The sequence below is a fragment of the Notamacropus eugenii genome, chromosome 3 (assembly GCF_028372415.1).
Source record: "Notamacropus eugenii isolate mMacEug1 chromosome 3, mMacEug1.pri_v2, whole genome shotgun sequence".
Classification (NCBI taxonomy): Eukaryota; Metazoa; Chordata; class Mammalia; order Diprotodontia; family Macropodidae; genus Notamacropus; species Notamacropus eugenii.
The window spans coordinates 63,379,833-63,402,489 of record NC_092874.1 but is presented as its reverse complement, the minus strand read 5'-3'; the positions used below and the strand labels follow the sequence as shown (position 1 = coordinate 63,402,489).

Sequence of the window (22,657 nt, the reverse complement as noted above, 5' to 3'; positions counted from 1 at the left end):
AACCAAAATTTGAACCCAGATCTTCTGATCTTGAACTTATTGTTCTTCCCATTGTGGCCTTGGAATAACACATGCTAAGGAGGGGATGAAAAGTTTTCTTTTCCCTTTTTTGCTTGTCTCTCCCCAGGAGCAGATCAACCCATTTTCCAGATCCTATATATTTTTTTCTCTTCCAGTAAAGTCCTACACCAATGCCTTATCATGGCTTGCAGGTGCCCTTGGATTATTAACAGCTATGCCAGTTGATCACAAGGTCTGATGGGCCTAACCAAATTGTAAAGGCTTTCAGTACGTACCTGGCCATGGACTCTCTCTGTTTTTCATATGATGAGCCAACTTGGAGAAGCCCATTACCAGAAGGGTGATGACCATGTAGATTTATTTCCAGTTCTAACAACTAATGATGATCAACTACTAAGGCTTGGAGGGTATGCCCTCACAGATGAGATCACCAATTCTTCTAGTATTGTCTTCTCCAGAGAAATATAAGCATATTATATTTCAATTCCCCTGTCTCTAGAGTTTCTCACCTAGCTGCCAACTCTTAGAAACCTAAGGAAACCCAGAATTTGCCCTACATTTACTTTGTACATAATTTATGTCTACTTTGATGTGTGTTTGTTGTTTCCCCCTTTTGCATGAAGTACTTCTGCTGGTCTAGCGCCCCAAATGGCATTGGTTTAATCTTTATGAATTTGAATTAATTGTATTGCAAAGACAGATCCAATTTGTAACTAGCCGTCTGTCTTCCCTCGTTCCCAGAATTCCTATTTCCAGATTTCTTTAGCTGACCAAAAACCAGATTCATTTCCTTCCACTTTCCCTACTCAATGGCATATTTTCTTATGCAGACAACATAAAAGGGAAAATTGCAGCAATTTTCCCAATAATTCAAGTCCCACCTGCCCCTTTCCCCCTCTTCCCTTCACAAAGAATCACTTGAATAGAAGGGTCTAAATTATCTGGACTAAGAACAATCTCACTTCATTCCTCTTTCTGAGTGCTCGTGTGTTTGTAAACATAGCTTTGGGGCTTTCTAATGAGTTTATTCTCATTTTTAATTTTTTTGTTTGTCATCTTTTGGGTCCTTTCAGGTTGCTTTCCTTAAATTTCAAATACTGTACTCCATTCATTGTAAATCTTCACAAGATTGTTGATTTAGACTTGGGAAGGAGTTTAACAGTCTTCTAGTGCAAGTACTTTATGGGTGAGAAAACTGAGATACCAAAAGTGAATCATTCACTGTTTGCAGTTCTTTTAAAAGCGCGCACACACACACACACACACACACACACACACACACACACACACACACGAAAAAACCTCATGTTTTTCTAGTAAAATTGGCTCTTAACCACTGTGAGCTTAGTCATTCTCAGACTGTTTAAATTATGTTTATCTTCTCCGCATAGTTTTACAAGTATTCATGGTCAAAATTTAGAGGTTAAGTTGTCCTGGCCCACCTTCACATTGTGCCTCTAGTATTTCCCCATTTCTCTCCTTTCTTTCCTGCGTCTCTGACACTTCATAAATGTGTTTCAGAAGCAGGTCTATGTTGTTTTATTTCTCATCAAAATCTCCCTATTATCCATCTTTGAATGTTCCTGGCTTTTCAAGGATAATTATTTTGGCAAGATCTTTAATATAATCAAGAATATAACACCATTTCAGACTTTTCTTCTCAGTAAATTTAAACCCAATTAGTAGGGTTTACCAAGAGTCAGAAGTGTATTTTTTTTTTAATTAGCAGCCCAGGATTTAGAGAAATGATTCAGTGAATCCATCCAGTGAGTTTCCTTTTATCACTTTCAATACTTGTATTTATTAATTTATTTTTTAGTTTGATGTAGCTTTCTTGGAGAAGGGAATCTTTTCAGGAGCAATTGTTTTCCTTCAATTTATGTGTCTGAAAAAAGAACAATGTTCAAGGGTTCCTTAACAATACCATCCAAGGTCACAGACAGTGTATTGAGTTGGATTCCTTCCAACTAGAGGGAACAGATGATGGCCAGCTAAGTTGTTTGAGATTTTTATTTATTTATTTTTTACTGTTTCACTCCCCTGGAATGCTTGGTTACATTCAGGGAAATGGAATACTCCAAACAGGTGTTTTAAAAGATAGGACTGTTGCACAATGCTTTCGTACATGTGCACGTGCTCATCATTAATTATTCTGCTTGCCATTAGCCTTACTTTTCCAAGCAGGTTATGACAGTCATCCATAGCCATGCATTAGTTTGCTTGAGTGGAATCGAATTGCATTCTGAATTCTTTATTTATTTGTGGGTCTGGACTTTTGCCATCTTGAAATGTTTCCATCTTTCAAAAGATGCCGTTTTCTCGAACACTGTCCAAATCGAATTAAAATTGCCTTCTGGGTGAGTTCTACCAAGACCTGTAAGAGTTGTGTAAATCATCCCAAACTGTGCATGTTGGCTCTGACCCAGGCAGCTGATTTTTGGCACCGGGCATAATGCTGTGGATGAGTTTGTTGTAGCTGTTACTCATTTCTTGCACATAGAAACATGTTTGTGAGATGTACCCAGCGAGAGGGAGTGAGGTAATAGAACATTTCTGGGGCGCTGCTTTGGTGCCAATAAGAAAACGTGATGATTCCAGACGTCCCAACGCTCCTCCAGCTAGAAGGCTACCCTGGCAACTGGAAAGGAACGTAGGACAACAATCGGCTCCATTTCTGTGAAAAAGTTAGCAATGAGGAGGGGATATTTTCATGATGCTCATTATATAGTGGGGCTTGTCCTCCATTCCAAGAGGTTCTGCTTCCAGTCCTTGTAGCTCACTGGTGCCCCCTTGCGGTCTCCAAGACACTTTGCTACCTTTGTGTTCTGCTATCAGGAGGATGAGCTTAATATTTCTGTAGAATCTAATCAAGGAAGAATGCACTTGCTTTTTTAAAGGCCCTGACCCATATTTTTGCTTCTTTGTCTTAGGCCAAAGAACTTCCAACTTTAAAGGACAATGATTTCATCAATGATGGCCAAAAGATATATATCGATGACAACAATAAAAAGATGTTTCTTGAGAAACTTAAAAAGGATGTGGAGGTAAGAGGAATTAGCCTTGTAGGTGGCTTATTTTATTAGCAGGAACATTGCTGGACTCTGCAAGAACTTTTTTAACTCTCTGGAACAAAGCCTGACTAAATAGTATGATTTACCTTTACCAGAAGCGTATGCTTTGCAGCTTCATGGAAAGTGAAACACGCTGCTGGTTTTGTGCTCATGAAATTAGATAACCAGCAACAATTAGGAACTAAAAGAAAACATCCTCCCTCTGACACTTAGAACCTGCATAACTGTAGCATCTACTTTGGTCTCAGTTTCCTTATCTATAAAATGAAAATGTTAAACCAGATGGTTTCTGAAATCTGGAAGTAAGATCCTATGAATTGCCTTATCTCAGTTAAGGAGATTTATCAAGATGACATTCCCTACCCTCTTTTGCATGTATATTATTTATTATTTTAGGAGGATGGCCAACTAGTATGTCAGGGTTTCTGAACCATTTTTGTAACATAGATTTCCTTGGGCAATATGATGAAGCCCAGGGATGCTTTATTGGAATAATGTTTTTAAACACACAAAATAAAATGCAAACAAATACAAAGGAAACCAATTTTATTGAACTACAGTTAGCAAAAAACATTTAAGTTCACAGAAGCCAGGTTATGAATTCCTGTATTAAGGATAAATGAGGCTAGCTCTACTCACAGAAGCCAGTGTGTACGGTTGAGGAAGGGAAATTGATTGATTTCAGTCAAAACAATTGTTTCAAAAAGAAATGATTAGCTACTTCTTCGAATCAATTCTGCCTTTGTTTTGTTTTGTTTGCTCAGCCAAGTGTTGTAAAATTTGGCATTTAAGTGACCTCAGTGTATACTTCTGTTCCCTTAATTCCAATATACTCAGTTCCCTAAATAGTCCAGGCAAGCAAGCCTCAAGTATATTTTTCATTCGAGTCCATGTGGGCTGCCTGAGAGAAATCTGCAGAGGAAAACAAAGGACATTTTGGAAACCAGGGAAAAGGGAGGCCAGGAAGGGACAGCATATCAAAATGGGGTCATTTTTTATTTGTCTGCTTTTATTTGAGTATGGAATAGATATGGCAAACCTTCAGACTGCCAGACTGAGAGAGAAAATGTCCAAGTGTTAAGGCAGAAATCTCTTTCCAAAGAGAGTTGGGGTTAGTTTTTTGGTTTGGAGTTTTTTTTCTTTTCTGCCCTTTCCCTTCTTTAGCCCCACTCCCAAGCTGTCCCTACTACATCTGACAGTTAATACATGCTTGAAGAATCTTCTTTCAAAACCTTCCTTCTTTTCAAGGAAACTGAAAAGGGTTTGTTTACTTGTTGTGGGGGGGGGGCGGGGATATTGTAACTTCTCTTTTCTACTCCCTTTTGAGAAAATATGTGCAAAATATTTAAGAACTAAATTGGGACATTGTTCAGAGCATGGATTTTCTTCTATTTTGATGTGTTCCAGGATAATTCAGAGAGTTCCAGTTGAGACAATCATTATGCCAAGTTGTCCTCAGCTGGGTTTACATATTCTATTAAACAACTTTTTGGAATAATCTTTGGTTTTGAAATAATCTTTCTTATACCAGAAAGCATAGTTGTATTTAGAGGTAGGTAAGTCTAATTTAAGCTCTGCTTTTGAAGGTCTAATTGGTAGCTTGCATTCCATTTCTTAAGAGATATAGATAGATAGACAGATATCTCTATATATGTACACATACGTTGACATACATACGTCTATGTATATACATATACACATACTTCCTCCAAGCAAACAAACCAAGAAATAATAAAACCAGATTCTTTTAAACCCAGAGAAGGAAACAGAGGCAAACAGAGAGGAAGTAACTACCAATTCAGGATCACAGACCTAAGTGACTGAGGCAGAATTAGAACTCAAATCTTCCTGTCTCCAGATCCAGTGCTCTCTCTCTCTCCACTGGGCAACCTTGCTGTTGAAAACTTAATTGTCAGTTATTGGTGAAGGGCAAATGTGTTTACTTAAAAAAAAATTGAATGCTCTATGTTTTCTCATCTTATCATTAGGGAAAATCAATCTTCTTCGTGTTTTCAATGGCTTATCATATCAATTGTTTCTATCTAATTATATGTCATTTTCAAATATATATCTTCTGCTATGATAATGATCAACTTTCCCTGAGAGAGGCAGAAAGGCATGTTAGACAAAATGCTGAATGATCTTAGAACCAAGAAATGGGCATAACCTCTCTTGGCCTCAGTTTCTTCCTCTGTAAAATTCAATTAATAATCCACCATCTACCTCACAAAATTGTTGTGAGGATCAAATGAGGCTATGTAAAGTACTTTGAAAACCTTAAAATAAGCTATTATTCATATGCTGTTTGTTTATAAAAAAAATTCACACACATTATCTCATTATTTTCCTGTGATTGGCAGAGAACTAAGAACTTTGACGATAAAATGATCTTTTTCTTTTTTTGGCTGAGTTTATGGCAAACTTTTGGATCTCCCATATAAGTTTCTTGCCAAATGAAATTGTTTCCTTTTTTCCCTTAATAGACTAACAACAATTAAAAAAATGGTAATAATAATAATAATGCTCTTGTATTTACAAAGAATTTTATGGTTTACAAAGTACTTTGTGTCCATCTTTTCTTTTGATCCTAACAAAAATCCCATAAGGTATTTACCATAAGGTAAATGAGTGTAGATATTATCCCCATTTTACAGATTAAGGAAACTGAAGCTTAGAGAGAAAAGGACTTACCCAAGGTCTCTGGGCTAGCAAATATCAAAATAAGGGTTTAAACCCAGGACTTGTGGCAATACCAGTGCCTATTCTCTCATGCTGTCCAGCCCCTCTGTTAGAATAAATTTGTAGTTTAATTTCATAATATCTTTTGATACTTTGCGCAGTATTTAGCTCTGTATTCGGTTGTTAGAGTTGGGTATTTTTTAATACAAAATATGACTTCCGTATCATTGTTAAAAATGGAGGCCAGGTTTATAAAGAGTTACGTCAAAAACATCCTAAAGTGACAAAGCATCTACTGGGTTTTGAAATTCATAGGGAAGAAACGTTAAATTTGTATGCGGACATTTACAGCAAAAGAGTCTGGTGTTTAATCCTGTTAATGAGAGGTTAAAATTTAAGGTTCATGTAAGAAGGAGAAGTTCTTACACTAGGGGCCATGAACTTTAAAATACGCACACATACATACATACATTATTTCACTAAAATTTGTTTTCCTTTGTAATCTCTGTATTTTTTTTAATTTGATTAAAAGCATTTTTGTGAGGAATCCATAGGCTTCACCAGACTGTTTCCAAAGGATGATAAAGAAAAGGATAAGAACTCCTGCTCTAGAAAAAAATATAACAGTAATGTAAAAAGTAATAATATTTGAAATTACTTCAGTGATAACTTTTACTCCATTTTAAGAACAAATAAATTCTACTAACATGTGTTAGATATGTATTAAATATCTGTTATATACAAGGTTCTGTGCTAAATGTATAGACAGTCATTAAAAAACAAAGAAAGCCTAGGCATTAAATTTAAAAAAAAAAAACAGCCTGTAGTATAAAAGGACAACATGCACAGTGAAAACTGGAGTGCATGGTCTGGTGTAGAAAAGGCTCAGGGACTGGAGGGTCTGGGAGCTGGAGGTCACAGTCAAATCTCTATTTTTTCAGGTAAATTTCTAAAGGATGGTTATTTTAATTTTTAGCAAATATCAATCAGGTTGATTGCCGTTTTCATTTCATACCTCAGATGTGCTTCCATGAAGGCAATACAAAGAAACATTTTAAATCCCATAAACTTTCAAATTAAGTCTCTTCTAAAAGGTCATCTTTCAGCTGCTCTCCTGCCTTGTGCTGCTCTGCCCAATCTCCTTAAATGAGCCCTGCTGGGATTCAACTGTGATCTTTAGGACTGGGCCTTCTAGGAGATTTGGGGTTAAAAGGAATTGGAGTAGGGGGTCCATAAACTTTTTTCTTATTTTAATAAGCATGTTTCAATAAAAATGGTTTCCTTTGTAATCCTATGTATTTTATTTTATGCATTTTGAGAACATTATTCTGCGCAGTGCATAACCTTCACCAGATTCCAAAAGGGGTCCACAGCATACCAAAAAAGTTAAATACCCCAGGACTAGGCCGGGTAGTAAGAAGGAAAGACTTGACAAATAATTATTTAGAAGTCAAAGAAGGGGAAAGAAAAACTAGGAAATTCTGAAAGAAAACTGCAACCCCCAACTCTTGTATCTTTAAAAACAAACAAAAAGAGTCCATAAAGTCAAGCCCATTGCTTCAAGGGGTCAGCTGAAAAACAGAAATCAATAGACACTCCTGACTAGAAGTAAACCTCCATGGGCAGCATCGCGGCCCTTGTAAGCTGTCTTTGTCCTGCCTTTCTTCCATGGCTCCTCCCAAGCTCAAGCTTTCAATGTGCTGTGGTTTGGGGATACCAAAGTTATAACTGAAATCTTCAATTTACTAACAGCGTATTCATTTTAATGAGATCCAGAAGGGATTTTGTTGTTTTTTTTTTTAAGTTGACAGGAAAAGAGCTATCTAGCCAACCCCCTTGGCTATGTGCTGCTTCCTATACCTTCAGTTTAACGTTTTAAATGCAGATGTTTGTTGTCACATAGAGCCTCCTTTGGAGTGAGGAGACCTGGAACCCCTTCCTGCTTCAGACACTTCTTGACTTTGTGGCCCTGAACAAGTCTTAATTTCTCAGTCTCACTACCTCCGTCACTTTTTCATAGGCTCATAGCTATTTCCAAAGGGGACTATGCCACACCAAAAGATTAAATACCCCTGAATTAGAGGGTCATAGGGACTAGCTGGAAGGAAACCTAGCAGCCATCTAGACCAAACCTCTCATTTTACAGATGAGGAAACTGAGTCCCAGGTAGGTTAAGTGATTATTTGAAGGAAAGCACTTCTCAGAACCTTAAAGGGACCTTTATATAAATGGGAGTTGTTGTTATCATTTCTGTCCAAATGATGGGTAAAAAAGAGCTCGCATGTTTACACTTGTATGTTTTATTGCTGTTTTCCTTATGACCATATTGGAAAAAATGTTTTACCCACTTGAGAACAAGGAAATACTGAATTTTCCACCTATCCGACTGATAGGAGAGGTGGATCATAGGGTCCCATAGAGAGTTAGAAGGGACTTCAAAGGGCTGATAATGATAATGTCATCCAGTTTAACGCCTTCATTTCACAAGTAAGGAAACTAAGGCCAAGAGAGATTAATGACTTGCCCAGAGTTACACAAATAGTAAGTGATTATGGTGTGGTTTAATCCAGGTCTTCTAACACGAAATCCATTGCTTTTTCTACTCTGCTAAAAGTGTTTTTCATTCCTTTAGTGGTTAGTGGGTGTGCCTAGGAAGTAACTACACTTTTATTAATTAGGTCATATTTGTTACTGAAAGAGGCTGTCCAGCAGTGGTCTAAGCACCAGCCTGAAAGCCAGGAATGCAATTTCCAATCACACTGTTCTAAAGTCAAGTTACAGATTTTTCTGTTCTTAGCACCACAGAGTGACACCACAAGGCCCTGTTGGTGTGTGAGCCCACTCTCAGACATACTGCCCTGAAAGGGGCTACAGGCAAAGTGGGCCATGGATGACTAATAATTACAACAACAGCTACCTGGAACTCTCTGGTTGACAAAGCGTCTCCCATATATTATCTCAGTTAATCCTCACAACCATCCTGCAAGGCAGGTGCTATTATTACGGGCAACTGTTGTCTTATTTACAGAGTGGATTCTAAAATGCCCCCCTTTCCTTTTAAGGCAACTCTTTGAAGGCAGAGTTGTGTCCTCTGTTTCTGAGTAGTTGGCACTGTTTAGCATTGTATAGACTTCATGGTTCATAGCAAGATGAAAGAGGTTCCTTGATTTAATGCTAGAATCCAGCTTGTCCAGTTCTCGTTGTAAGAGGCCCATGGAGGTCAAATTATTTGTCCAGTGTTATACAAGTAATTTAGTAATTAACAGAGCCAGAATTTGGATCAATTTGGACTCTGTTTTCAAACCCAGTGTTCTCTCTACCACATCATTTTGCCTTTACTGTAGAGCAAAGGTTCTTAACCTCTTTGAAGTTTGGGGGGGAGGGGGGGGGGCGTTGTACACCTTGGCTAGTTTGGTAAAACTTGTAGACTCCTCAGAATATTTTTAAGTGCATAAAGCACAGTACATAGCATTACCAAAGAAACCAGTTACTTTGAAATAAGATATCAAAACATTTCTTAAAAAGTTAAGTCTACAGATCCCAGGTTAAGAACCCTGTGTTTTGACATGGAATGCCTCATCTACTGCTGATGAGCAATACAGTCTTGGGCAAACCTCCCTGAGCCTGTTTCCTCATCACATTATAAAATCAAGGCATCCCAGGGTTGGAAGGGGTCTCAGAGGTTTAGCCCAACTCATGCCTAACCAAGAATCCCCTCTATGAGAGGATCCACCTCTACATCCCCAACCAGCCATCCTGCAGTCATCATTTGAAGATCTCTGGTATTGGAGAGCTCATACCTGCCAGATTCATCCACCCCATTTTTGTTGATAAAAAATTATATTGATCTGAAATCTGTAGCTTCAATAAATGGTTATTAAGTGCTCCTTGTGTCCATTTACACTTAGTTCTGCCCTCTGACTAAACAAGTGTAATCCCCACAAGCAAAACAAGTGTAGTCACTTTTCCACATGACAGCCCTTCATATACCTAAAGGCAGCAATTATGTCCTCAGTGAATGATTCTTTCAACCAGTGCTTACATAGCATCCTTTCAGGTGCCCTCTCCATCTGGCCTTCCCCTAGACTTGCTCAAGATTTTGCCTTTCTAGAATGGCCTCCCCAGAGGTGGTAGGAACGTGGCACAGTACAAAGACTCTATCACCTCCCCATCATTATGGACATTATGCCTCCGTCAGTATAGTTAATTATAGTGCTGGCATGATCTACTTCACATGAGTTGTTGTAATCATTGAATGAGATAATATCTGTAAAGCACTTTGTTAACCTTCAAGTACTTAGTAAATGGCAGTGATGACGAGGATTATGATGATAATTAATTTTCTGCTTTTCAGGGGGATATGTTAGCTTTGTTTAGACCCAAACCTAGATTTTTCATCAGGCTGGGTCGCTGTGCCTGCTCCATCTTGGACGAGGCAGTCGGCAGAGATATGTGCAGAGGGCACATGAAGGACCTCTGATTTCATCAGTGGGGTCAAGAATAAGTTCTTTAACTCCGGGGAAGCTGTCTGAAGACAGTGGTGTCAAATCGCAATAGAAATGGGAGCCACCACATCACACACGAGGATCTCCATGGGCCACATATTGACTTAGAAAAGCCACATGTTGTGTTTTCTTTATGTTAAATATTTCCCAATTACATTCTAATCTGGTTGTGCTGCACTTCCCTGAATTCAGGACATCTCTGGTTTAAGCCATGTAGAAAGATTGACTTTCCCAGGGTCTCACCGCTAGTGAGCATCAGGTTTACCTGACTCCAAGTCCAGCACAGTACAACACAAATATATGTATTCCTAAATTGATCCCACAGCGGGTCATGCTCTTTAGATTTTGTAGCAAAGTGGATAGAGCACTGGTCCTGAAGTCAGGAAGATATGAATTCATATACGACCTGAGATAACTTCCCAGCTGTATGACCCTGGGCGAGTCACTTAAGTTCTGTCTGCCTCAGTTTCCTCAACTGTAAAATGGGTATCATAGTAGCACCTACCTCCCAGGGTAGTTGTGAGGATGAAATGAGATAACCGTTGTAGAGTGCTTAGCATGGTCCCTGGAATGGTGTTGTTCAGCTGTGTCTGACTCTTCCTGACCGCATAGACCATAGCATACCAATGCTGGAGTGATGTGCCGTTTCCTTTTCCAGTGGATTAAGGCAAACAAGCTAGTAAATGGCTGAGCCTGGATTTGAACTAGGGTCTTCCTGACTCTTCCTAGCACTCTGTGCACTATGGCACCACTAGCTACCTGACACATAAAAGGTGCTATATAAGGGCCTATTCTCTCCCTTTCCTACTGCCACCCCCTGTTTCATTGAAGAGTAAATCAGATGAACTGGGTTCAGATTCCAGCTTCACTACTTGTTATCACTGAGACCTTGGACGCATCACTTAACCTCAGGATCTTCATCCATAAAATGAGAGGATTATACTGGGTGATCTCTAAGATCCCAAATCTATGATTTTATGAATTTAAAAAAGTTAACCAATAAAAATATTGGGTAAGGGAAAAGGAGATCATTAGAGCACAGGTATAGAACCGAACATGGTACTTCTTATAATTCTGTTAACGTTGTTGTTCAGTCATTTTCAGACATGTCCAACTCTTCATGCATCCATTTGGGGTTTTCATGGCAGAGATACTACTGGTTTGCCATTTTCTTCTCCAGTTCATTTTACAGGAGTGGAAACTGAGGCAAACGGGATTAACTGATTTGCCCAGGGTCACCTCACACAGCTAGTAAGTGTCTGAGGCCAGCACTCTATCTACTGTACCCCGTAGCTCCCCGATCTGCAAATGTGGTAGCCTGGAAAAGATGAAGGGAAGTGAAGCCAACTTCATCTATTCTTAAGGGAAAGAAAACTGACAAATTTGTGTGGGTCTTTGCTGAATATACTTTATCTGTTTCATCATGTTAAATAGCCTCCATTCTTGGTAATGTATAAATGCTTTTATCTGTTGAAAAATAGACTTCCACTTGGTTTCAATTAATCACTTTTATAAAATCTATATACTCTATTTATCTCCCTCCTCCCGAAAGCATTTAGAATGATAATGTGGGATTTCATGGTTGAGGGGCAAAAGTATTAATAGAAACTAAAATAAAAATTAAGAGAAGAGAGAACAGGAAAGGCTTTTTAAGAACAATTTGTGGGATCAATTCTTTCTTCTAAGGATGAGGAAAGAAGATGAGAAGACATACGGCCTTAAGAGTTCCCTTCTTAACCTTCTTAGGTTAGGCTACTAGTTTAGGTGGGAGTGGGTAAGAGCATCTCACTTGGAGTCGGAAAGAAGAGGGCAAATCCTGCCTTACCCTCTCTCAACCTCTGTGTCCTTCTTTGTAAAATGAGGATAATAATAGCACCTACCTCACAGAGTTGTTTTGAGGATCAAATGAGATAACACATGGAAGCCCTTTGCAAATTTTACAGCACTAAATAAATGTTAACTCTTATTATTAGCTTTTATTATCTTTAGAGTATAAGATGGATCTTGCTTTCAATTCCAAGGCTGAGCTTCTTCAGTATTAAGGGAATTGCCAAAAATAAAAATACCCAATAAATGAAAGTGTTTATTCTTTGTCTCCTCTTAGCTTTCTCCCAGAGTCCCAACTCTTGAAAGCTCAGCCCTGTACCTTTACTAAGAAAGCCAATTTTATTTTTCAACTCCTAACAGTAGAAACCTGAGGAAAGTCAGCTATTGTGTGTCAGCCTAATGGGGTGAACAGTCAGTTCTTCACAGTCTGGGTCAAGTCCTGTGTAGGGCCATGTGCATAATGGTCAGAAGCTGAGTTGGAACCTGTAAGCAGCCAGCCCCCAGAGGATAGAGCAGAAGCTTGAGTGATGTAGCCTAGATGTTCACCTTCAACCAGCAGGTAGGCAGCTGTACCTTTTTTTGTTCAGTGTTATTTTTTAGAATTATAAACCTATGCTTAAGGTCAAGTACATCTACCAGAACAAGTAATGTAGTTCCAGCAAATTCAGATGAATTAAATAGCAAGGACTCAGATCTTTCCCCAAAGTGACTTCCATTTCCCTCCATTCACCACATTTGGCCTTTCTCAGATTACTGGATGGGGAGTGGACTGGGAGGGAAGGAAAGGATATTGTAGAGCTGAAGTCCTCAGAGAAAGCAAACCACTTTCAAATCTGAAGGGAAACCATCAGAATAACTGCTTAAAACCACATGTTTGCACTATAATTTGGGACACTTGGGCTTTTACTTATTTGCAGGGGCTAGGAGGGAGGACCTTAACCAGCGACATAAGGATCTGCCCTCACTGGGGTTTGTGATTGAGATTAAAAGTAGTTTCAAGTGTAAATGGTGCAAACCATATCAAGAGACTCCTGGCCCAAGCTTCTTGGGAGGTCCAAGTTCAGTGGCCGTTAGTAATTCTTCAGTAAGAAGGAGGGGGAAGAAATCTCATGGTGGCAGGGGGAGAGAAGCCATCTCTTAATGTTTCTTCTGTGCCATCGTGGCCTACTGGGCTTCATTGTAATCCAGACTAGATGTGGCAAATATATACATTGCAGTGCCCAGGTTTGCATTTTGGAGGAAAAAACACCAGCTCTGAGCCAGCCAGAAGCGTGAGGCCACATTCTTGGCCAGTGAGACAACCTCAGAAGCTAAGGGCTCTCATAAATCAAAACCTGCTCAGAGGCTACTCACCGCCTTCTAGGGAAACGCTCGTCTTGCCTCAGGAACCACTGTATTCTCACCTACTCCCACCCTCTTTAAAGTGTTTTTCCTCAGCTATTGGGTTTTGTTTTGTTTTCAATCTTGATTTTTTAAGTTTTTAAAAGCCTTTTTCTTCACACTTGGGTAACTCACAGTGGATTAACATTGCCTTTCACTCCTTTTAGTTTCTTGCCCAGCTCAAACTCATGGACTACAGCTTGCTGGTTGGAATCCATGATGTTGAGAGGGCAGAACAGGAAGAGGTAGAGTGTGAGGAAAATGATGGTGAAGAGGAAGGGGAAAGTGATGGGACGCACCCTATTGGAACCCCTCCAGACAGTCCAGGAAATACACTCAACAGCTCACCGCCCTTGGCTCCTGGGGAGTTTGATCCAAACATTGATGTCTATGGAATAAAATGTCATGAAAGTAAGCTGAATTCAAAAAATAAATTTATTTTGCATGTGAAATGTGATTCTTACAGGTAATTTTTAAAAAATCTTGAAATTGACTAAATAAATATGAATTACACACTTTATCATATTCTTCAGAGGTTTGAACAAGTTGATTCCAGGACAAGGGAATGTTGAAAGTGCCTGCAATTCCAGGTTTTTTAATTTAACAGGTTGAATTTTTTGGCTATCATGAAGCCTGGGAATAGAATGACACCACAGCTTGTTTAATGGGCTGATTTATGCTGCCAATACCATGGGATTCAAAGATGCTTCATGATGACTTTATAACTTTTCTACTTCCCACCTTATCCCAGAGATACTAAGGATGCAGTCAGTTCTGATGAGAACTTTTACTAAAAATCTCCTTGGAAGACCCAAGGCTGTTATGTATAACTTAGTAGCAGATTCTCTTTCCTTCATATGAGTATTGAAAGGTTTGAAAGACTATTGTAGCAAATGTCTATATTTTAGGTGATTTTTTTTTTAATAGAATCCCAATGCACTTTTCTTTAGGATAGTGTTAATGAATCCAGCATATTGGTGAATTTGATCTTGGCTAATCCCAGCTTTTCCAGCTGACTATGGTCTTCCTTGCTTCCCAGTCTCAAAAGTTTGATAAGTTTGCCAACAGATACTAAAATGATTCTATTTACTCTCTCAGAGGTAGTATATCTAACATTACACAAATGTATCTGTATTCTCATTGAGTGTGGGTTTTTCTCTCCCACAATGCAGATTGCACTCCGTTCCTTCCCATCCTGTGGGACTCTTGTCCTTAATACGTTCTCGGTCATTACAATGTTGGCTTAGTGTGGTCTGTTTTAGGAATCTTTCAGATAAAATACAAAATCATGGTCTAGCTTGATTCATTGGTTTTTGAAAAATTATCATTTTAGCTTCACTTAAATTATGTGAAACAAGTCAGAAGTATTTTCCAAAGTCCAGCAAAAGTAAAATCTCTTCTTTTGCCTCAGATTGTTGTAAAAATCACTTCTGAATGGACATATCAAAGCAAGTTGGCTTTGTTTTGATTCTGTTTGTCAAGTTGCTTTAGTAACAGAAAACTGCATGTGGCCAAATACTCCTTTTCTTCATTAGTGAAACAATTTCATTTGAGACTATGAATTGAAAATAGGCATCATCTAGGTTGGTTCCCTTGTCTATTCTTTTATAATGTTATTTCTTTGAGGTTGTTGATAAATCAGAATGAATCTCTTGATATGCAGATTCCAAAAAGCATAATTACTTAACATTTACTTAAGAGAATTTAAATTTTTCATCACTGATGTAATATATTTAGAATAGTATTGGGCATGAATTTGGACTTCTTATTAGGATATAAATGTACCCGTGTGTGTACATGTACACATTTATATAAGCACACATACATCTATATGTATGTGCATACATGTATGTTATTGGAAATTAAAAATGTACACACATATTTATAGTGGTAGTTTAAACTTTTTTTTTTTTAAAGCTAAACCTCTGTTTTCTGACCCCTTCCAATGTTTCTATTCCATTAAGATGTTTTATATGTCACTTTACTCTCTGTCCCTCTCAACCAGTCTCTTTTTTTCTGCAATTTTTCCCCCTAAAAACATCCACTCTTTTGTGAGAAGCTCTACTTTTCATTAACTGCTCTGCACTATGGAAGGGCTATTGCTTAAAGCTCATGTGATAATAATTCTTGGTACCATTTTGTCATTCTTCTTCAGATGCACCTAGGAAAGAGGTCTATTTTATGGCTATTATTGACATTCTTACTCATTATGATGCAAAAAAGAAAGCTGCCCACGCTGCAAAAACTGTTAAACATGGCGTAAGTCTCTTTTTTTCTTTGTCATCTCTTCTGATCTTGTGGAATTGCTTATACCTTGACAAAAAGTGATCTCCTCCAGGTAGTCTTCCTTTTATGGAGATGTAAAGCAGTGTAGTGATGTTGATTGCCAGTAAGAGCTTACATTCTGAGCACCCTATTATGAACCAACAAGTACCTTTTTCTAATATCCCCTTTTGGTAAGTCACTTAAACTCCCTGCCTTAAACTGTTCAATCTGTAGACTGGGTCTATTAATAGGTATATGTATTACTAGGACATTATATGAATTCATTAACTCCTATTGGAGAAATGCTTTAAAAATGAAAAATGCTAAGAATGTGTTAAGAATTCTATTATTAATTGTTCAGAATTAAGGTGCTGTTGCATTCTTAATTACGGTATTCCTTGGCCAAGACTGTGCTAACATGTGTGGTAGTGTTTTTCTTACTTTTCAGGGAATTTCATTGTGATGAAGCTTTTTAAAGTGCTAGGCCAATAGGTCACTGTGTGATGAAATTCCTCTTCATAATTTGACAGTTATTGAATGATGCTTGCATTACAGAACCCCCTTTTTGGCACTGTGGGTGAACTAAAAAGTCACACAGCCCAACCCATGTAGATGAACTTAAGTGTAGCAATACCCACAAAGAGCAGGAGTGTTTTACCTGGAGTCTGTAAACTTGGTTTGTTGGTTGTTGTTGTTTTTAATTTGGAGAACTGTATTTTGATATAATTTGTTTCCTTTGCAGTCCTATGTATTTTATTTTATTCATTTAAAAACATGATTCTGAGAAAGGGATCACAGGTTTCACCAACCTGCCAAAGCAGTCCACAACACACAAAAAGTTAAGAACCCCTGAGCTATAAAAGTAGGTGTTTTCTCAGTAGAGTATGAGGATACAGCCAGATTAACCAGAACCATCAAATGTTAAAGATCCCATTTCCTTCCCTGAGAGAACAGACTGGCATTCCCAAAACAGATTTATCCTAAGTCAGTATTCTTTTCACCAAAGAAATTCTTTCATTCATTCATTCATTCATCCATCCATCCATCTGTTCATTCAACAAATATTTATTGTGTGTCCATTATGTAGGGAAGGAGCTGACCAGGAAATCACCTACCCCAAAGAAATGCATTTGAAATTCCACATGAGCACAGAGGACTGTTGTAAATTTTTAATAGCAAATGCATTCTAAACCCCATTCATCACTTCCAGTTTCCAATAGAGTTCTTATGACACATATTCTATTTTTTTCTCCCCAGCCAACCACCCGTTCAGCTTTATCAGAGGATCATAAATTTAGAACTAGAAGGAGCCCTACATATCATCCAATCCAAGCCCTTCATTATACATATTGGGAAACTGAGGACCCAAGAGACTATTATTCACCCATTGTCACAGAGAGAACATGTGGCAGAAAGAGAATTCAAGCCTAGGTCATAAAATCATCTAACTAAAGGTGGAAGGGACCCCAGAGACCCTGTCATCCAAACCCTTGATCTAGACAGTGGGGGAAACTGAGACCCAGAAAAGTTGAGTGACTTCTTGAAATCACACAGATAGTGACCACCAGAGCAAGGCTTTGAAACCAGATCCTTTAACTTGAAATCCAGTGCCCTTTCCACTCTGCCACCACGTAATATAATATTATGTTATATAACGTAGCCTAAAAATCCTTGCATTTTGCAAAACATTGAATTTAATGGCACCACTGGTTTGGGGCTCTACTGGGAACTTCTACCCTTTGTCTTAATCCTTGAACTTCTGAGAAAAAGCATAGCATATTAAGCCAGATATGAGAAATAACAGGTTACTCAGTCAATATAGGTGACTAAAAATATCATTTGGTGACTCACTCAAAGCCAGGAGTTATCCTTTACAGATAGGAAATTAATGAGCTCGCCAGTAGTTCTTTGACAACTGATTAGCAGCACTATAGACCTAAAAATAGAGACCCCCATCTGATCCCCTGGCTCTCGGCACAGCTTGAGAAGGGCACTGGCGAATGCATCCCCTCTCCTCCCCCATGACCTGCTGCTGAGGAAATCCAGTCCCCTCTGGTTCTGATGGGGTTAGCCCAGAGCGAGAAGGAGCAAACATGATAGTTAGGAGTTCATTTCTACAAAGCCATATGAAGCATCTACTTTTTAGCAAATCACTGCTCTGGGCAACAACCCAGACCCTTCTTTCAAGGAAATTAGAGACAGAGAGAGAGAGATACAGAAAGACACACGGAGAGAGAGGGGTAAGAGGCTAAAGAAGAGTCTGGGAAAATGCTATGAGAAATCTGAGGAAGAAAAGCTCGAAAGAGAGAAACTGATCTGGAGCTACCCCAGAATGTGTTCTAACTGGCTTCATTAGGCCAGCTGGTCTTTGAATCCACTGCTGCGTCTATTGTCTGTCCCTATTGTAGAGGACTCAGCCACTTAAGCCACTCATATGCTAAGAGGGCCATGGACAATTAAGGCAGTCCTTATGCAATCATCTGGCCGAAGTGTTATTCTGCCAGATGTTTGGCAGTGTCCATTCTTCTCAACACACTACACTTAGATTTAATCCAAATGTAGCTGATTTCTTTCTCCCAAGTTACCAAAAATCGCATTACTGTCCATTGTTTTCCATCATCACTAGAAAGACTTTGATTATTCGAACAGTCCTGCTAACATATTAATAAGTGGGACAGTAAAGTGGAGGACTTGAAATAGCTACAGCAATTGAGGAGGTGTGATTACAGTTGGAAGTAGCCATTGCATGGTGTAGGTTGGGTTTAGAAATTAAAAGAATCGTAGCGATATCCATTTCCCCATCCTTATTTTTTTTTCTTTTAAATTGGCACAGGCTGGTGCAGAGATCTCAACCGTGAACCCTGAACAGTATTCAAAGCGCTTCTTGGACTTTATCGGCCACATTTTGACGTAACCTCCCATATTGCCCAGAGGATGGACAGACAGGGAACACAGCAGAGCTGGCTTCAGTTAAAGAAAACAGAAAAGGAAATGGAACTCAGTGACATGCTTTTCTTGCAGAAAAGCAAGCCTCCTCACGTTTACCTCCTCAGGCCAAGATGGTAGACTAGGGGGCAATTTGCTCTAACAGCTACCTGATATTTCCCAGCATAGCTCTAGCTACTTCTGACTTTTTTTGTGTGTGTGTGTGTGTGCATTAAAAAAAATTAAAATATAATTAATTAATTAAAATAGATTAGCTTTACTCAGAGTAGGTCGCAGTAGCACCTCTCTGATACAGCTAGCTGTGGTGGAGTGAGTGAATGAATGAACAAGTTGGGGTGGGAAGGGGAGAATCAGATGCATGTCATACCAGCCATGTAAACTGTGGATCAGTTTATTTTTTGAGTTGAAAGACATGAGACAGTATTCATAATAATAATGATGATGATGACAATTTAAAAAACAAACATACCGCAAATGTTACACTTCTATTCCGCACGCTGGCGCACTCCTTAATAACTGTAACATTAACCCCTTGGTACCAGACGGTGGCTTAGCATCCCCCGTCTTTGCCTTTGCACTGTTTTTGCCTCCAGCACATCATGTCAGAACTTCCAGCATCAAGGAGTTACTTTCTGTCTTCTAACAGGAGGCTGATGTTGTAGTGGCTCTGTCAGTTACATTTTCACCTCAGTAAATTATGTCAAGGAAAAAAATGCTTATTCTCTTTTATTGCCTGGAGCTTGTCCATTGTTACACTCCTCTATTGCAACATAGGAATTAATGCTACATGGAAAAAAATAGCTTGGGGGGGGGGGACTGCATAGTTTTGGGCAATAGTATCATCTTCCACCTTGAGGGGATGAGCAAAGTGATAGAAATCTCAATTCTGCTACAGAAGGAAAAGAAATCTGAAATTTTAAAATGCTTCTCTTTTTGACCACTGTTTAAGCAGCGGTATTTTGTTATAAATTATCCCTTTCACGGAAACCTTCGATTTTACTGTTTACATTATTAGGAAAACAGGGATACTTTTGAATCTAAAATTTTATGTACAGTATGTGATTTTTTGAAGTTTACATGTAAAGTTACTTTGCAGCATAGATGAAACAATGTTTGCATTTCTTGAGGCGTATCATGCCGCAATGTACCAGAATGGATACTTCTTTACTTCTTCCGAGTCCACGGTAGATAAGTCTTTTACAATAAACTAAAAAAGGCCATTCTGTTTTTGTTTCCTCTCCAAATGTTCTTTTATCAACTGAATGAGTTTTTTTCTCAAATGTTTATCCCAGATCTAGTTGTACAAGTTCATTGCCTAAAACTGTGCTGATTGCATTTAATCATGTTAAAAAATGTTCAACATTGATCATGTTTCTACCAGCTTCCCTGCATCCCCTGAAAGGCGCCAAGCCGAAAAGAATTAGGTTTGCTTAGAGTATGTAATTAACTCATACACTGTGTTGAAGCTGTGCCTTTAAAACTCTTTGTTTAAGTCATGAGATGATTTTTTTTCAGGCATTTGCAGGAGGGAAAAAAATCACACTCTCCCATGATTACTTAGAGCGAAAATAAACCCCAGTGTGACAGCCCGTTAACATCAGCGCTGTTCAGACCGCAACTGGGCATGGTGTGTGTAGGGGTTACTTCAGAGAAACACCATACAGGCAGAAATCACAGTATCTTCAAGAGCCAAAGGCTGCATCATCCCCATTGCTGTGTACTGATTTTTACATAGTTTCGTTACCCTTGATGAAGGAAGTTAACACCACTGTAATATAATTGTACAAATCTGTATTTTATGTATTTAAATGAATGGATACTGTGATTAGATTCTTAATCTCGCATCATACCCGTTTCATTTTTTTTAGCCTGTTGTGGTTTGTAGGAGACTACAAAGAGAGAAACCCTGAAGTTTAGATGTGGTACCTGGATATCATTTGAATAGCTTTTCTTCGTTGTGGCCAATATGTTTATGCTTTTTAGAAATTTACAAAAATGCTTTTTTTTGGTCTATAACAGTCTTTGTCCTTCATTGCTGTCAATAAACTGTTTATTTGGACAGGGGAAGGAAGTGCACATTGTATCTTCTAGTGCTAAAACTCCACTTCAGACATGAGCAAGGCTTTATATAATAAAGCACTTTGATGACTCCCAAAGTAAAGCCTCTGCCCCCTCTGTTCCAACTGGGCTTCTCTCCTCTGCAGATGAATTTGCAAATGTGGTTGGACTGGAAACCTTTGGGGACCCTTCCCACTCAGCATCTGTGGTTGTGTGAAGCTCCATAAATAAATAAGCCTTAAACACTGAAGAAGCAAAATCAAATGAAATCGAGCATTTTCTTTTCCTGGAACATTTTGTTTAACCTGTGCTGAAAAATGGGTTTTCGGTGGAGAAATATTTGTAAGTGACTGAAACTCCCACAACAAAGTTAACTTAACGAAAGATGAGCAAAGCAAAAGGGAAACCCATTGATATTCATGTATAGCAAGGGAAAGAAATAAGAATTTCTATAATTTCCATGTTCCAGCAATGTAGTTCACTGATAATTCCTATAGAAAAAAAAGACTTTTCCTTTCTGTGGTACAGTATTCTGAAAATTTCTAGAGATAGGAATCCTAGTCATAAGAAAGAATGTAAAATTGTAGAGTATTACACAGGATAGCAAATGATTACAGGTCCGGTTGCAGTTTTCTTTCTAGTACATTTGGATCTAAATATCTACTTTGCCCTCATCGATTTTACACTGTTCTGATTTGCATTCACAGTGGTCCCAGAATCAAGGCAGTGTTTCTGAATATTTTCAGACCTCAAATGTAGCCAGAAGAGGAATAGTGTGAATTAGTGGGTAGAGTCAAAGCAGGAAGATGAGCATGATTCCCGCCTTTTACTCAGATTGAATGTGTGACCCTGAGCAAGTCACTGTCAGTGTCCCAGGCAACTTTCTAAGCAGTTAATGATGGTGAGAGGAAATTAACCCTTGCCCCAGGAGTTCCCTCACAGATGAAATCATAGATCCAGACAAAAAAGTAAAGTAGCAGCAACAATTAAACATTTGTTAAAACACTAGTAGGAATCAGATGTCTTAAACACTAATATGGAGATACAGTTCTTCACTTAATTGACTGGCATTTATTAAGTTCCCAGTATGTAGCAGGCATGAAGGATAATGACAAAAGTCAAAATATTCTTATATTTTCAGGGGAGAAGATAGAGGTGATATTTTGGTAAGGAAGGGGACTAGTTGCTGATAATTGAGAAGACAGTAAATAATAGTGGAAAACAAGAAAAAGAGGCAGAAAAGGGACATAGAACAAAATTATTTTTTCCAGAGATCTCTTTTGAGTAGGCATTCCTTCCATACATTTCCTTTCATTTACGTTGACTTCTTGTTGGTAAAAGTGTGACCATCTAGAAGCCATTACATGGGGAGCAGTTCAGGAGTCTTTTTCTTCAAAGCTCTCAAGATGGCAATTCCATTTTTCGTAGGTAGCACTCCCTCCTCTCTTCCGCCTTGAACAGAGCATAAAGGCTTGGTTCAGCAAACCATTTAGTGGTAGAAGCTGCCATACTTAATTTAATTCAAGCATTTGCCAAGCTTGGCACTGTGTTGGGCATTGGGGATACACAGACAAGATGAACACTTTAGAAAATCATTACTCAAACAACAAACATTTATTAAATGTCTGTTAAATTCCAGGTACTTTGGACTAAGGATATGAAGGCGAAAGTGAGATAGTCCCTGCCCTCAAGGACCTTCCATTCTGTATTCAAAATATAGACAAAATGAATACAGGGTGGTTGAGAGAGAACTCTAGCTGCTGATTATAGATAATAAAGCAATATATAATAGAGAAAACAAGTATGTAAACAAGTAAATATAAAATATGAGGACTGATGATTAGCTCTGTTTTCCTTAGTTTTAGCAGAAAATGTGATTGGAGCTGAAATCTTCTAAGATCTGTC

General features: G+C 38.5%; 1 protein-coding gene across 1 annotated transcript in view; it reads left to right on the top strand.

Annotated features, from left to right (window-relative positions):
• PIP4K2A (phosphatidylinositol-5-phosphate 4-kinase type 2 alpha) overlaps positions 1-20,850 on the top strand; it is a 205,659-nt gene extending 184,809 nt beyond the window's left edge. The window contains exons 7-10 of the mRNA XM_072651701.1: positions 2,952-3,065; positions 13,651-13,894; positions 15,639-15,742; positions 18,582-20,850. Of these exons, the coding sequence (XP_072507802.1) occupies positions 2,952-3,065; positions 13,651-13,894; positions 15,639-15,742; positions 18,582-18,662 (543 nt within the window). The 3' untranslated portion in view covers positions 18,663-20,850. The remainder of the gene's footprint in view (positions 1-2,951; positions 3,066-13,650; positions 13,895-15,638; positions 15,743-18,581) is intronic.
• Positions 20,851-22,657: the final 1,807 nt, after the last annotated feature.